Source organism: Lissotriton vulgaris, unplaced genomic scaffold (assembly GCF_964263255.1).
Source record: "Lissotriton vulgaris unplaced genomic scaffold, aLisVul1.2 SCAFFOLD_1083, whole genome shotgun sequence".
NCBI classification, from domain to species: Eukaryota; Metazoa; Chordata; class Amphibia; order Caudata; family Salamandridae; genus Lissotriton; species Lissotriton vulgaris.
Genome location: NW_028253160.1, coordinates 87,318 through 104,785, shown reverse-complemented (window position 1 = coordinate 104,785; position 17,468 = coordinate 87,318). Strand labels below are relative to the sequence as shown.

General features: G+C 46.3%; 1 protein-coding gene across 1 annotated transcript in view; it reads left to right on the top strand.

The window, feature by feature from the left end:
- C2CD2L (C2CD2 like) overlaps positions 1-17,468 on the top strand; it is a 151,914-nt gene that overhangs the window by 82,657 nt on the left and 51,789 nt on the right. Inside the window, exon 11 of the mRNA XM_086951291.1 lies at positions 17,295-17,393. Within this exon, the coding sequence (XP_086807417.1) occupies positions 17,295-17,393 (99 nt within the window). The remainder of the gene's footprint in view (positions 1-17,294; positions 17,394-17,468) is intronic.

The following is a 17,468-nucleotide window of genomic DNA, read 5'->3' as shown; positions in this document are numbered from 1 at the left end:
GTCATGCTGGTGACAGCGGCGTAGTGATTGACTAAGGGAGTCTGGGAACCTGGGTGCTTCTTGTTTCCAGCGTCTCGGACAGAAGGACGGAGGAGAGGCAGCCACTGGGAAGGTAAGTTACATTTTCTTTTTTTTCACCCTTTTTTTCTTTTTTTTAACCCCCCCCCCCCCCCCCCCCCACAGTGAGTTTTGCATACTTGACAGCCACTTGTTTTCTATTGTTTATCTATTAGCATTTGTGAATGAGTGAAAAGTCCTCATCAGTTATGATACCTTCAAGCTTTCTTATTTGTTGGTTGTGCTCACCTATGAACTTCACTGATGCTGTCCCACAAAGTTTGTTGTTATTAACTGAAGATTTTGAGAGTGTCATAAGTTACTGGGATTAGTTGAAGAGTTTCAGCGCTCCGTCCATCGTCTCCTTGTGTTTGCTTTGTTCGCCCTAAGTTGGCAGGGTATGCCCAGACATGGGACCCTTGCTCACTTTGCCACTGGATTCAAGCTAGCCTGGCTAATGAGGGGTGAAACCCCAAAACCAGTCCCAGGATGCTTGTTTTCGATCCAGGGAAGACCTAGTTTCGCAGTTTGATCTGGACTGTTCCCATGAGGAACAGGGTCAAGACTGATTTGCATATGGCTGGGTCTGAACTGGGGTGACAAAGTGAGCTAACGAACGATGATGGATTAAACCCAGACCTGTGACGGGGTGAGTGTCTGAAACATTTCAGCACTCCGCCCATCATCTCCTTGTGTTTGCTTTGTTCGCCCTAAGTTGGCAGGGTATGCCCAGATGTGGGTCCCTTGCTCACTATGCCACGGGATTCAAGCTAACCTGGCTGAAGAGGGGCTAACCCCCAAAACAGGTCCCAGGATGCTTGTTTCCAGGACAGGGAAGACCTGGCTTGGCACTTCGGGCTGGACTGTTCCCATGAGGCACAAGGTCAAGACTGATTTTTGCATCTGGTTTACAGACAGCTACTTTAGAAGTGTTGGGCTTCGTACTGTTGCAGCTACCAGAAAGAGAAGGTCAAAGAGAGCACAATCCTGAAACACATGTACATATAGGACAAGTAGGTCATATAGTCATAACAATATTGTGACTGTGTATAATCTGTAATTTCCAATTTTTAGAACAGAACAGAGCAACAGATAAAGTACATGTTCATATAATATTTTTCTTTATTTGAAGATCCATAAAATTTGAAGTTGATAAAAAACAGCCGACACGTGTTTCCTCAGTACTAGCAATAAGTACTCAGACTTTTTCAAGGCTATAGAGGTGGGATGTCATGGCGCGTATGTCCTCTAGTCGTGCAATAATAACGGTATATAAAAGGCTCAGGAATCAATGTAAAAGGTAAGAGTCCATAACATCCAATGGAATCATTTGCAGTATAGTGATATAGATTATAGCAGAACTGATAAACAACTCGAGCAGTAAAATTTAAATAATCCCCTCCTAAGAAAAATGGTGTTTTCAGTGGGAGTACCCGTGTTAAACTCCACAAGGAAAATGTGTGGGAGGAGTTCCACAGTCGGTAAATTAGCCCGGTTGTCAGTCGAGTAGTATCTAACAAATAAAGTGCTGCGCAAGATATACTGAAATGTGGCCTCGGTAGGAAAGAGGCAGTGAAATAGCCGATGGCACCACTTGATAATGACTGAGGTTCCGTGACGATTGTAAGTGGTGTTTTTGACTCGTACGAATATGGTCGAGTCTGGTATCTATGAACCGCAAATGACGAGTTTAGTGGGTGTACACAGTTTCGCTGTACTAACCTAAACCGTTCGTCTGTTTCGTGGGTTTCTATATCTGTACCCACGGGTTCCATCTTAGATACGGCATCCATTTTGTCTCTTGCCCTCAAGTAGCCAGCGAACGGACGCTGTCCGCTTCGCGATCCTGGGATTCCCAAGACTCTTGCGGAAGACACGTTTCCTTTGAAAGTGTCTTTATGATGAGGGGGATGATACTGTAAGGCAGATGACCCCGCTCGAGGTTCATCTTGCCGTGCCGGTCTATTGTCTTAGCCGTGCATCTCATTAGGCGCGTCCCTTTGATGCTTGCAACTCGTGTTTCCCGATGCCACCCCTTTTACACCCTTTCCGATCTCCCCACTGTTTCTGCCTTCCTCTGCACCTGTTTCTGTTCCTTCTTCGATCTGTTTACTGCCGATTGGAATGTACTAATGGTGGGAAGATGGGTTTTTACAGTTGGGAACCACCAAATGTTTCCGTACTTATGTTCCGGGCCCTGAATACATGAAGGCAACCCCTTCTGGCGTTTATTATGGGAACCAAGTTGTAAACCTTTGTGTACCATGTTAACCTATGAGAGAAATGTGTATAAAAGGAGCGACCCACAGTAGCAATTTGAAGCAGTCTCCCAGAACTTACATGCTATGTACTTCTCGTGACTTCTGTGTTCCCTGCAGTAATAAACCTCGAATCTTTGACGCCGAAGGAAGTGTCCCGTGTCTCTGTCATTTGGTACGCCGGAACAGGTTACCCACGAAGGTTTCAGGTGTTGTCCCCTGGCACCGCTGGGTCTTAGAAAAACCCAGTCCTTCAGTTGGCGCCCCACGTGGGGCTGCATCAGTGGTACCGGTCCAAGCCCGACGATGGTGAGGAACTTCGTGTGAAATCTCCGAGGGAAGGTGCACCCCGCTTCATCGATCCTGTTGTCAAAACAAGTGGCCCGACGACTTTTCCCGCGAAGATTCCCGCCTCCTGACGGCTGCGACAGACTGCTGCCCTGACTGTAGACCTGTTTTGGCGCCTGGCGTAGACCTTGGTACAGCGAGACGATTGACGGGCCTTCCTGGTGACGCCATCGATCTTTGAGTTAAGTATTTGTGGGTCGCTCCCAGAGTTCTTAGTTGTGGGTGCTTAGTTGTTGCATGGTTCCATTGCATTTGTGGTTCTTAGTATATGGTTCTTTGTTGTGATATTTGACGTCTGCAGTCGCCAAAAACCGAGGGTTTTTGCTCTTTGCTGGGACTTGGTAAATCCCGTAACCCTTGAAGTTTGTGAAACTCGGCTAGTGTGCAAGATGCCTGGTCGTAGTACTTTGTTCAGTTGTTTTGGTCGTTGTGGTGCGGATTCCCGATTGGAGGACTCGTGTCCGATTACTCCGGTCGGAACTCCAACTTACGAATTATATAGCAAGCATGGGTTGGGTCCGATTACCTTTAATGAATGTTGGATCCGTTATACCAAAAAGGATGGTGTCCTTAGTTGGCCACCTCATGGTAGTTTCGAGACCCCGATTTTATATAACCTCGAGGCTAAATTGTTTAAGAAAAAGTCAAGGCCGGCCATGTTTGATGCCTTTCGGTTATGGCGCAAAGAAGCCAAACAGAAAGAAATCAGACAGACAAAACGTAATCAGAGAGATGGAGTTGCTACTATAGTGAAGAAAGCAGAACAGTTTCAGCGAGATAAGGAGGAAAAGGAAAAGGAAGTTTTCGATAGGCTTCAACGTATGTCTATAGATAAATGTTACCCCGCTTTGCCAACGGAGTCGGATAAGAAGGAGGAATTAGTTGAGGATCCTTTGATGTCCTATCTTCTGAAGTCACCACCTCCGTACGCACAGGGTACCGCAACTCCTGTGGTTCCCCCTGTACCTGCTCCTGTGCCTGTCCCTCAACCTGTTCCTCAACCTGTACCCGTTCTTCCGATTGTTCCTGCTCCTTTGCCTACTTCTGTTCCTACTGCTCCACCGCTTGTACTTCCTCATACTCCTGCTCCCGCTGCTGCTCCTGTTCTACTTACTCCTGCTGTTTCGTCTGGTTCCGACTCTTCTCTTGTTAATCCCTTATGTTATACTTCTCCATCTACTCGACGTCGTACCCCCTCTGTAGCTGCTAACTTCTTTAATTCTCTTGGACCTATTCTCGAGTCCGCTGGTTCGGACGGTCCTCAAAGACGTAGTCAGCTTCCCGGTAATCGGGAACGTGCTACATTGTATAATATGGCGATGGGTTGGATGAAACACCCCCTTAGAAATCCTCCACGTGCGGTGCTTGATACATTCTGTCAATTCAATATACCGACACAAAGATACGTTTTTGAGGAAATGTGTAAGGTTTTACGTGATCAAATATCGGCTGATGCATCTGACGATGTATTGACTGCTTTGACTAATCTACAGCTTCAGTTTTCGAGCGGAATGATAGTGGATTCTAATGTTCGACGCGCTGTTGAGCAGTTGTTATCTCTTCGTCCCTCTATAATGCCTCGAGCATTGTTTGTGGAAGACATTGAGGGACCACTAGACGCGCCTGGTCAGTATCCCATGCGCGAAGTTCCACCAGTATGGATGCCGGGTAATGCTGCAGCTCAACCTCCGATCTTGCCACATTTCCAGAGAGTGTGGATACACCTCCCATGGAAACGATCGGAAGTTTTGCAGGTGAAGCAATCTTTGCCTGACCCTCTCAAAAATCCTGCAGGGTATTATAAAGAATTATCGCAGCTCGTGGATGCTACGGTAATGAATCTTGCTGATATCGATATGCTGTTTGGCAATGTCGTACCGCAACCGGTATGGGCAAAGATTCGTCAAGAAAATCATGCGGCAGAATTAGGTGGTGATTGGGATGCTCTTGTAGCAGCAGATACACGACAAGTTGGTGGGGCTAAACCTGAACAGCTCATTACGGCTCTGCCTCAAAGAATTATTACCCTAATGAAAACGCTTATGCCAGCTATGAAGGTAAATTGGGATAAGTTGTCCGCTTGCAAACAGAAGAAAGACGAGAGTGTCTCTGATTTCTTTACGAGATTTGAGGAGGCATTCATAGATCATAGTGGTCAGGATATGGGTACCGAGGGTGGTCAGAGGTTGTTTGTGGACAAATTTGTTTCTAACTTATTACCTGACTTGAGCAACAAATTAAGAAATTCTGAGAGTGCGTGGGCCGTTTCTACTTCTGCTCAAATATTGGCTACGGCACAGTATTATGAGAATAGGGAGAAAGAGGAGAATGATCGTGCTGACAAGAAGACGAAAGAGCTCAAAACTAAAGTGTTGTTGCAGCAGGCGTATCCTCCGCGTTCGAATCAGAATAATTCGCAACAACGTAATCGATCGCAGCCGCAATCTAATAGGTTGCAATCTCGAAATGACTCCTCTTCGCAGAGATCTTCGTTAGGGTACAATCAGTGTGCCTATTGTAGGAATGAGGGTCATTTAAAATTCGATTGTCCAGTTCTCAACGAGCGTAATAGTGGTAATTCATCTAGAGGAGGTCGTGGCGGTTCTCAACAGACATCACGTGGTAGAGGCCGCGGTGCTCAGAACGATCGTTCCACTAATACTTCTGACTCTAATAATTGTTTTGATCAGCGTGGATCGTCGCGAGGGCGATCTGCTCAGTACAATGTGGATGATTATTACGTCGATCAGGACGCTGACGACGGTAATTACTAGGACAGCCATAGACAAGGAGAGGGAGTAGTATCAGTTCCGGTTGATCAGAGAGGGCCTTACGTCGCAGTTGCCACCTCGGGCGTCGTTGAGCCTTTTCTGTTGGACACTGGTGCAGCGAAAAGTTGCATAAAGCATTCGAAACTCCCTGGCGCACCTTTGTCTGGCTTAACAAATGTTTCCATTGGATTCTCTGGCGCCCCTGTTAGCAATCCGGTTTCTCGCCCTTTGCCCCTTACAATTGGGCCTCGTGAGCTAAAAGCTCCGCTGATTTTGACCACTGGTTGTGGTGAAAATCTCTTGGGCCTGGATTTGCTAAAACGTCTGTATGCGACTTTGTATTGTTCCCCTGCGGGAGTGAAGCTTACTTTGGGTGAGAGAGTTATCTCTCCAATGTACTTGTCTCTCGATAAGCTTCCACCGGAATTGAGTTCTCGACCTGCATCTTTGTGGGCAACAGGTCCCAATGACGTGGGCCTGCTTGACATCTCCCCTTATGTTGTTCATTTGAAATCTAATGTGCGGTTGCCACGTATTCCCCAGTATCGTATCTCCCTTGATGGTGAACGAGCATTGTTAGCTATTATCTATGACCTGATTGAGAAAGACGTTATCGAGGAGACACGGGGAAACGTGTGCAACAGTCCTGTGTTGCCTATTCTAAAACGTACTGATCCTTCAAAACCACCTGTTTATCGTTTTGTTATCGATTTACGGGAGGTAAATAAAATTGTGATTCCTCAGTTCACTGTTGTGCCTGACATCACGGCGCTACTGACTCTGATTCCAGCCTCGGCATCATGGTTTTCAGTGATCGATCTGAAGAATGCGTTCTTCAGCATCCCGATTGCCGAGGAAAGCAGAGACCTTTTCGGTTTCTCTCTTGGTGGTCGCAGCTTCCGGTTTAAACGTGCTCCTCAGGGCTACTGTGAGAGTCCATCAATATACAGTCAAGCCTTGAAGGGCCAATTGGATGCGTTTGTATTGCCGGCTGGTGCAGCCTTGATCCAATATGTTGACGACTTATTGGTGGCTGCAGATACTCAGGACATTTGCAAAATTGCTACGGTATCATTGTTGCAACATCTCTGTGACTTACATCACAAGGTGTCTCCTTCTAAACTTCAATATTGTTGTCAAGAAGTAACCTATCTAGGTCACTTATTGTCAAAGGAGGGAAGAAGGTTGACCCCAGAGCGAATTGCAGCGATTGCTCGAATGACTGTGCCAACAACTCAGAGAGATGTGCGTGCCTTTTTGGGTATCACGTCATACTGCAGGCAATGGATTCCAAATTTTTCATTGTTAGCGAAACCATTGGTGGCTCTTACGTGTAAGGATGTTCCAACTCCTTTACCATGGACGGACGAATGTCAGAAAAGTTTTTCTGAACTGCGTGACGCGTTGTGTTCGGCTCCTGTGTTAGGTACCCCTGACTACAGTAAGCCGTTTACACTGAACGTTCACGAGAGAGAAGGTTGTGCGTTGAGTGTCCTGACGCAACCTTTTGGTGGTAAACAGCGTCCATGTGCATATTTTTCCTCGACCTTGGACCCAGTAGCTAGAGCATTGCCGAGTTGTTTGAGAGCAACAGCGGCAGCTGCGGTGTCCATCCAACAATCAGCAGGATTGGTCATGGATAATATGCTTACGGTGATGGTTCCGCATGCAGTTGACACTCTCTTAAATCGTACGAAAACTCAGCACTTGACGAGTGCAAGGTTGTCTGGGTACGAGTTGACGCTTTTGGCAAGTCATATTCAGATAAAACGTTGTAATGTCCTGAACCCGGCGACTTTGTTGCCCATTAGCATGGAGTCAGACGAAGTAACCCCTCATGACTGTTACTTACGGACTGAGGAGGAAACAAAAGGTCGTGTGGACCTTAAAAACACTCCTTTGGAAGATCCCGATGGGACCTTGTATGTGGATGGTTCATGTTTTAAATTACCGAATGGTGATGTGACGACTGCGTATGCTGTGGTAACTTTGAATACTGTTGTGGAAGCTGCGAGATTGAATCAGAACTCTGCCCAAGCTGCAGAACTGATCGCTTTGACTAGAGCGTGTGTGTTGTCGAAAGGGAAACGGGTGAATGTGTTTACCGACAGCCAATACGCTTTTGGCGTCGCCCATAGTTTTGGACGATTGTGGAGAGAGAGAGGTTTTATGACATCGCATGGCACTAAGATTCAGCATGGTCAGCTTGTGAATGATCTTTTGGATGCACTTAGGTTACCTAAGCAGGTGGCGATTGTTAAATGTAGTGCGCATCGTAAGGTGACGGATGATGTTGGTCGGGGTAATGCGTTTGCAGATGAGACTGCTAAGGAGACTGCCCGGAACCTTAGCACTAGAATGTATGTGACGAGTTCGGTTAGGTGGCCTACAGAGACTAGTATGTGCGAGGATACCATCGAGAGTGTGAGAACGATACAGAATGAGGCCACAGAGACTGAAAAGACGAAGTGGAAAGAGAGTACGGGAAAGTTGGATGCGAATGGTTGTTGGATTGATTTGTCAGAGCAAAAGAGATGGATGTTGCCAGATGCGTATGTGCTAGCTGTTGTGACGATGGCACATGGGTTAGCACATATTAGCGCGAAAGGTATTTGTAAGTTGCTGTCCCTGTGTGGAAGAATGACGGTATCACTAAGTGTGCTGAGAGATTGGTGAAGAATTGCATGATATGTATGATGTACAATCCTGGTAAGGGAACACCTACACCTCCTGGCCATTTTGCTCCCCCTTCATGTCCCTTTGAAGTGATTCAGCTAGATTTCATCCATATGGAGCGATGCAATAACCTAAAATACGTTTTAGTTGAGGTTTGCGCATTCTCCCGATGGATCGAAGCCTACCCTCTCAAAGACAACACTGCTCTGTCCACTGCGAAGATCCTACTGAAGGAATACTTTCCTCGGTATGGAATGCCACGGATTGTATGGTCTGATAACGGAAGTGAGTTTGTGGGGAGTGTGATGAAGAGTGTGTGTAAGGGCCTTGGAATTACTCAGAAATTCCATAGCGCCAATCATCCCCAGTCAGCAGGTTTGGTTGAAGGGTATAATGGCACCCTTAAACTCAAACTAGCGAAGATTCAGGCTACGACTGGTCTTTCGTGGCCTGACGCTTTGCCTCTAGCTTTGTTGTCAACAAGGGCGACAGTACACTCCCGAGTAGGGCTCAGTCCCTATGAAATAGTGTTCGGCCGTCCTGCGAATGTTTGGGGGGTCCCTAGACCGAGTGTGTTCTCTGATCTTGAGTATCCAATGTTGATCGACTATCTTTATGATCTGACTGCTAAACTGAGGTTAATTCACCTACAGGTCTTTGAAGCACTGCCGACGCAGACGGAAGGTCCTGGCCACCAGCTCCAGCCCGGAGACTGGGTGGTGACGAGGAATTTCGGAAGAAAAAGAAATCTCGAGCCTCGTTTTACTGGACCCTTCCAGGTCCTCCTTGCCACGAGAACTGCTGTCCGTTTGGAAGGCCGGAAGAACTGGGTGCATGCCACCCACACCAAAAAGGTACCTATACCTTTACCAGCGGACTCGTGGGTAAGGAAAGGCATTGCTTCATCTGAAACGGAGAAATTGCAGACCTTCGTACCTTTTAGCGACGCCGAACCTGTCGGAGAATCCTCAGTGCAGCAGAACGACATTGTTGAACATTTGTCACAGCAAAGCTCAAGATCTGAACTATTGACTGATCAGCAGAACTCTGTTCCCTCATCGGATCCATTGTTTGACGAACAGACACGTCCTGGAAAGAGCCGATACTTTTTGCGATCTAACACCAAGGACTAATAAAATTTGCTCTTATTCCTCGACATTTACGTTACCCCATTGGTACGATCAGTCTAAAACACTCGTATAACTATGATTTTGTAAATATTGAGTTTTTTCCACATCTGTGTTTTTGCTTCCACAGCTGAAAGACTTTTGTGCATATTTGTGAATAAAGATACCTTGCATCCAGGTGTACCGTAGGGCCGCGCGTGTACTTCCTTCTGGTTAGTAGGTCTTGACACTAGGTCGAAGACCGTCGGTTCCTGGGAACTCCTAGGGATTGACTACTGCTACACAGAACGAAGTGCGTCAAGAAACGTTGCGGACGGTTTTAGAGGATGGCATTTTCGAAGCTTCTGGACTTGGAAAAAGCTCAGGCGCAGAGATTCAGACTGCAACAAATTACCCGTACCAAATGCTTTATGTTTCAGGTGTTCCTACTGTTTTTAATTTTTTCTTCATTATTGGTGGGTGGGGTGTATTATCTGATATTGACGTTTTTGCCTTCTGCCTCACCTACCCCTTCTCCTGAACCTAAAACTACCTCCACTGTTTGTCCTCATTCTTTCCACATCTTACCACAACACGAGCAGGCTAGACGTGCCGAATTCAGAAATAATTCCTTTATTCAGCTCCTTCATCAGCATCAGTTAGTGGTAAATACTACTAATTGTTGGGTGTGTGGGTTAATGCCGCATACCACGGATAAGGGAATTCCATATTTGGTCCTTCCTTATAGTTCCCAGGGTTCAGCTCGAGCATTTCAAACAATGTTTCGAAGCGCACTAGATTCCTACCCCAATCGAGAGCCACGTCCTCCCAACTTTGGTCCTGGTCCGTACCATAAGTCTTTGGCCATAGCGATTGCGGACTTAGATAGGGATATCTACGAACCGTCGCTCATCCCGGACGAAGAGGTGCGAGCTTATAGGGATCTAAGTGAGGTTGAGTACAGTGCGCTCGTGGGTGAAAGACCGCTTAGAAGCTCGCCTCCGATATGGATCGTACCCCACCTTGGTAATTTCTGTCTACTAGGTCGTGGCCGAAGATCGAGAGCTCGTCTTGGAGAAAGCGCTTGCTCCGAGACTTATATCCTACCGATGCTCTCTTCCCCTGTGTTTCTGGCTGCCAAGGGTACATACTTCGTCTGTCATGATCGTGCGTATACGTGGTTGCCCTCTGACTTTGTGGGCTCATGTTACATCGCAAATCTGTTGCCTCCAACGTTTACCGTTGATGCAGATTATCACAAGACTAGAATTGTGAGGGGCGTGATTAGCGAAGAGGACACTGCCGGTCAAGAGGCAGGAGACTTTTTCAAGGGGTTCTTTCCGTTTTGGGGACCTATGGTCAATAGTAGGAACCTGAGACAGTTGACTCGAGTGGTGGAATCGACAGCTAATATCACTGCCAGTGCCCTTGGTAATATCACCGCAGAACTTCAGGCGGATAGGCTCATGACGTTACAAAACCGTATGGTTTTAGATGTTGTTTTAGCAGATCGAGGTGGAGTATGTAAGGTGATCCATTCGAGCTGCTGTATTTTCATTCCAGATAACGCTCCAACTGTCTATCAAGCCATTTCAAAGTTGCATAAAATCTCTGAGTCCATACACGTGGACGTAGGGGATTGGACGCTACTTGGGTGGTTTTGGGGCCTGATGTCGACTTGGGGTTGGAAGATTCTGATGATCATTGGAGTTGTTGCAGCGTTTCTGTTCACGTGTTGCCTTTGTGTGCAGTGTGGTCCTGCCTTATGTGGCCTCTGTGCTACGACGTGTATAAGACAGCCGCCTGTTACCAAAGGAGCTCGGATGGATAGAATTATGCTACAGCAACATCTAGATGGTCTGATGAATATCGACAATGATTCTGACTAGTGCTTGCCTACATGAGTGCAAAAGGAGCGTCTGAGGTTCCGTGACGATTGTAAGTGGTGTTTTTGACTCGTACGAATATGGTCGAGTCTGGTATCTATGAACCGCAAATGACGAGTTTAGTGGGTGTACGCAGTTTCGCTGTACTAACCTAAACCGTTCGTCTGTTTCGTGGGTTTCTATATCTGTACCCACGGGTTCCATCTTAGATACGGCATCCATTTTGTCTCTTGCCCTCAAGTAGCCAGCGAACGGATGCTGTCCGCTTCGCGACCCTGGGATTCCCAAGACTCTTGCAGAAGACACGTTTCCTTTGAAAGTGTCTTTATGATGAGGGGGTGATACTGTAAGGCAGATGGCCCCGCTCGAGGTTCATCTTGCCGTGCCGGTCTATTGTCTTAGCCGTGCATCTCATTAGGCGCGTCCCTTTGATGCTTGCAACTCGTGTTTCCCGATGCCACCCCTTTTACACCCTTTCCGATCTCCCCACTGTTTCTGCCTTCCTCTGCACCTGTTTCTGTTCCTTCTTCGATCTGTTTACTGCCGATTGGAATGTACTAATGGTGGGAAGATGGGTTTTTACAGTTGGGAACCACCAAATGTTTCCGTACTTATGTTCCGGGCCCTGAATACATGAAGGCAACCCCTTCTGGCGTTTATTATGGGAACCAAGTTGTAAACCTTTGTGTACCATGTTAACCTATGAGAGAAATGTGTATAAAAGGAGCGACCCACAGTAGCAATTTGAAGCAGTCTCCCAGAACTTACATGCTATGTACTTCTCGTGACTTCTGTGTTCCCTGCAGTAATAAACCTCGAATCTTTGACGCCGAAGGAAGTGTCCCGTGTCTCTGTCATTTGGTACGCCGGAACAGGTTACCCACGAAGGTTTCAGGTGTTGTCCCCTGGCACCGCTGGGTCTTAGAAAAACCCAGTCCTTCATGACGCCTGTTGCAGATACCGGAGGGCAAACTGGTCCTGGGAGGAGATGAATTATACTGTATCCTCAGAGCTAAATGCGCTGGTTAGAGGTCCAACCAGGTTAGATACCACGAGACAAGGAGGTCAGCTGAGGGGTTTGCTCGAGGCAATGGGCCTGGGTGACATTTGGAGCGATCAATATCCTGGTACAAAACAATACACACATCTTTCAGCAGCAGCGGGCAGCCTTTCAAGGCTTGACTACATCATAACGCAGGTCCCAGGACTAGGATAATTTAGGGAAGCAGCGCATATGGCAACAGGTATATCTGACCACTCCCCTGTAGAGGTGAGATTGACGGGCCCGGGGAAGGAACACACATTGCCACTGAAGATTGACCCCTGGTTTTCAAGGATGAGGATTTTAGAGACGAAATTAGAGAGGGGAGGGGGAAGTACTTTGAAGAAAATGTAGGATCAGTTGAATCAGCGGTGACCCTCTGGGATGCCTTTAAAACGGTTATAAGAGGAAGGGTTCAGGATAAAATAGGAACCATTAAGAAATAAAAATAAAAATGTGCTACCCTTGAGCAAGAGATCTGTCATTTAGAGGCCCAAGCATCAGGAACCGATCCACAAGTAATAGTGGAGAGACAGCACTTACGAGTTCGACAAAAAGAACTCTGAGATCTAGCAGAAGACGGTGCCAGGGCACAAGCGCTCGCCACGCAACATCGGCTCTTTGATGTGAGGGATAAGGCCAGTAGGCTGCTAGCATGGTTAGATAAAAGGCAGATGAAGGGTAGCTGGGTTCCTGGTCTGCAAGATGGGAAGGGGAATAAATATGAAATGGGGGCAGAAATAGCAAAGGAATTTGCAAAATATCACGAAGGGATCTATACTTCATATACAAAACACACTTTAGAGGACTGCAAAAACGTTCTGCGGGACGTTTCTCTGCCGCACCTCACGGAAGAGGACAAGGAACGATTAGAAGAAGGCTTAACTGTGGATGAGATTAGTTCAGCTTCTCATGCCCGGCAATCGGGAAAAGCAGCAGGCCCTAATGGCCTGCCGGTAGAGATGTACAAGTCCATGCTGGATGTAATGGAAGAACACATGTTAAACATGGTTTTTGCCTCCACACCAGCAGACGGCGATGATAACTGTGATCCCAAAACCAGGTAAACAACCCACTAAATGCGGTTCACACAGACCAATATCACTACTTAATTTTGAAGTAAAAGTGCTGGCCAAGCTCCTGGCCAGGCGCTTGGCTGGAGTAATTTCTTCCCTTATCCATTCGGACCAGTCGGGGTTTATGCCTCATAGGAGCACTAGACTGAACCTCCGCCGACTGTATGGAATATTGCACATAACAGGGGAATGCCCCAGGCGGCCCTCTTGTCACTTGCAGCCAGCATGGCTTTAGATAGCGTGGAATGGAATCACCTGTATGTATGCAGTCCTAAAACGATTCGGTTTCGGTCCTAAATTCATAGGTTGGGTTAAGCTTCTCTATAACCAGCTTCTGGCCAGAGGGAGGGTTAACACAGCGGTTTCCCGCACATTCACATTATAGAGAGGAACTAGACAGGGATGCCCACTGTCTCCATTTTTGTTTGTTTTAGCCCTGGAGCTTCTAGCTGCTTGAGTACGGCAGGACCCATTGATCTGGGGGATACCAGTGGGGTAATAGTGGGAAGACCGAATATCACACTATGCAGATGATATTTCATTATACGTGAGGAAACCAAGGCAATCAATTTACCGCATCCTACAGATCTTTCGTATGTATGGGAAATATTCGGGATACCAGATTAACTGGGATAAATCACTGTCTAGATCTGCATTGCCCTTGCAGGAGCAAGGTTTTAGGGGATCTAAATTACACAGGATCCCAACGAATTTCATCTTTATAACGCAGGGCGGCAGCTAGATAGGTTCATTACTGACGCTAAACACTGGCGCACGCTCCCCCTGATGCTGATGGGACGAGCGGCACGGTTCAAAATGATGGCTCTCTCACGTCTGCTTTACGTGTTGCAAAACTCACCATACGAGGTACCCCTCCCCATTTTCCATAGGGTGGATTCAGAATTACGGGCGTTACTGTGGTGTGGGGTGGCCCCACATATAGCTTTGAGCAAGCTCCAAAGAGGGGTATTTGAAGGGAGCCTAGCGGTTCCCGACATCCGCAGTTATTACTGGGCCTCACAGCTGGTGAATGTGAATGGCTGGATGTTTGAAGAAAGAACGGAGCCAGCGTACGGGTTAGATAGATTGGCAATGGGAACACTTGGCCCACAGGAATTGTTATACACGAAACAAATAGATAAACATCTCCTAGCACACACCAAAACAGCAGCCAGGTCGTGGAACGCGGCAACGAACTACTTGGGTTGGGAGAGCAAACTCTCAGTGATGACATCGCTCTGGGCGGGTGACCTTCTGAAGAAAGTAGGTAAATTAGAGGGCTTCGCCAAATAGTAGTTACCAGGAATTGAAACGTTAGGAGGCATCTGGAGACAGGGAGCATATATCACGTTTGCGGATTTACAAAGAGATAATGAGATGGGGAATGGAGAATGGCTTAAATATCGTCAATTGGGACACGCAGTACAGAAGCATATTCTTGAGCGAGAGACCCTGGAGACTGCCTCACCACCAGAAGACAGGGTACTGTCAGAGCGGGAGACGGGACAAGACCATATCCTTGTTTTATATAATTAATAATGCCCCGGACCCCATGGTTGGCCTGCGGATGGTATGGGAGCAAGATGTGGTTCCATGGAAGACGAGCAATGGGTAGAAGTGTCGCAGGGCCCAAGAGAGGTGGCGATCCGGACGAGGATTCAACTTATACAGCTCAAAGTGCTTCACAAGGTGTACTACTCCAGGTCAGTGCTATATAAAATGGGTAGGAGTGAGAATAAAGAATGTCATAGGGGTTATGAGATTGAGGGTTCTTTCTAACGCCTACTTTGGGAATGCCCGATTCTGCAGGACTATTGGGGGAAAATTGCCAAGGTAATGTCGGAGGTGGTCGGCATGGTTGTCCCGTTGGATCCAAAATGGTTTCTCCTGATAACGGAGGCAAATGACAACTGGCCAAGACATCAAAAGCAATGGTTGGTGCTAACTGCAGTGGTAGCTAAACTAAACGTAGCAAATAAGTGGGGGCATCTGCCACTCCGACAGTGGAGGAATGGGAAAGTGATATAGACTGGTGCTGGCAGGCTGAATTGATGATTTACCATAGCAGAGGGTGTCCCAAAAATGGGGAAAAGATTTGGAGAGCATGTCAGACATACCGAGGCCTATAGATGGGAAAATGTGTACTGTTTTGTTCACTGTTAGTTATATCGTATAATTGTGTGGTATGCTACAGGATGTATCAGTTCCAACCTCAAAAAGAGATGGGAGATGCAATGTAAGTGCTTTTTGTAAATTCAGTAATCTTACGTACCAATAAAAAAAAGATTAATAAGACTGATTTTGCATTATCAGGGACATTGAACAAAAGAGTGGGTAGAGGGGGTATTGAACATGCAGAGCAATATGGGAATAGAATTGAAATCTAAGCAGCTAAATGAACGTTAACTGTAATTGAATGTGTGTTGATCCTGTCATTGGTAACGATATATAAGTCATGCTATGATGTACTGAGTATTGGTTAATAAAACGATTTAAAAAAAAGACTGATTTAGCATATGGCTGGGTCTGAACTGAGGTGGCGAAGTGAGCTAAAAAACGATGATGGATTAAACCCAGATCTGTGACAGTGGGATAGTGTCTGAAAAGTTTTCAGCGTGCCAGCCATCTCCTTGTGTTTGCATTGGTTGAAGATTTCCCATGAGTTGTGGCCATTTGGTTTTGGTTACCTAAATGATTTAATTGCAAACTGTGCGTCCTTTATTTGGATTGGCTTAGGATTCTCAGAGGCCATGGCTTGTTAATTGGTTTCTGTGAACGTTCTCCTGTAGGTTCGAAATCCATGGTTTATTGATACTCTGAGGAGTTCTGTTTCTCTGATTAGGTCGAACCTGGGCAGCGTATGCGCGGCGAGCCGTGCTCTATTGGAGTATGTACTTGAATCCCTGCCCACTCTCTGCCCACATTTTTCATTGGCTTGTGTCATTGGCCTTCGTAAATGCTGGCGTCTGTTTTGTTACTAGGCTTGTTAGTCCCTCCTTAGTACCGCCTAGCCTTCATTTGTAACCTTCCATGAGGACTGGCCCTTTTACTTCTGTTGTTACACGATGCATCTTCTTTAGTCTGTAAGCACTGTTTTCTTTAATGAGTTTCTCTTACTGCAGGAGGGTAGAAGGATCACTTGTGCGCAGTTTTGACCACCGGCTTGTTTATTTAACTCAGTAGCAAACATGGAGCTCTTCAGGGGCCATGGGAGACCTAAGGGGCAACTCAGCGATGCCTTCAAGCATTTAGAATGCAATAGGTATGTCTCGCATTCACGAGAGTTTAAGCTATTGGCATTGTAAACAACAATGCCTTTTATTTATGTTTTAAAAACCAAAACATAAATAAAAGGCAATGCCATTTACTATGCCAGTAGCTCAAAGTCGCATTAATGCAAGACCTATTGCATTGCAGATTCTTGTTGTTATTAGTAGTGGATTTTGTGAGGCTTTATTTTGTTTTTTGGTAGGGATCAGTTGAAGTTCTCCATAGAGTGTGTGTCTTTTATGGGCAGTTTCTGTTGATTGACCTGTTTGTGTTTGGTGTGAAGTAGATACACTTTCGTTCCTTTTTGGGTTCTTCCTTGGAAGAATTCGATACGGTATCCACAGCAGTCTGTGTGTTGAGATGTCTTCAGTATTTCACACAGTTTCTCCCTGCAGGGCTTGTTAAGTCAAGATGGTTCAAGATTTCCTGTTAAAGGTAAAAGTTTATCAATTAACACTCCTATCTCTGCAATTTAGGATCTCTGATCTATGGAATGCAGGGTCTGCAGATGAATTTGCCACATATCGCTACAGAGCTCACAGGTGTCTTGTAAAATGTGTCAATTTTACCCCAATGTGTTTAATTTTTATTGTGTTTGGAAATCCTGAAGAAACTGCGTATGCATGTCTGTTTAATGTACCTGGTATAAACCAAAAGTGTAGATGATCACGGTACATGTTTTATGAAAATAATGTGGGTGCATTTTTGTTCCCTCGGCTGTTGCCTATATAAGCACCTATCTGTTTAGCTCGGTCTGACCACTTTTAGCTTTTTTTAATGGACATTTCTCACTTTGGAGCCTAGATTCTCCTTCAAGATCCCCATCCAAAGTGGAAGTGACTGAGAATAAGCCCATCATCCTGTCGGAGAGCAACACCCCCGGAGCCTCCCCCAGCAGCAGCCGTAAGTGTTGAACATGTCCCACAAATGCCAATTAGCTTTCTATCTGGTTGGGAGAAGATGGATGTCAATATAGAG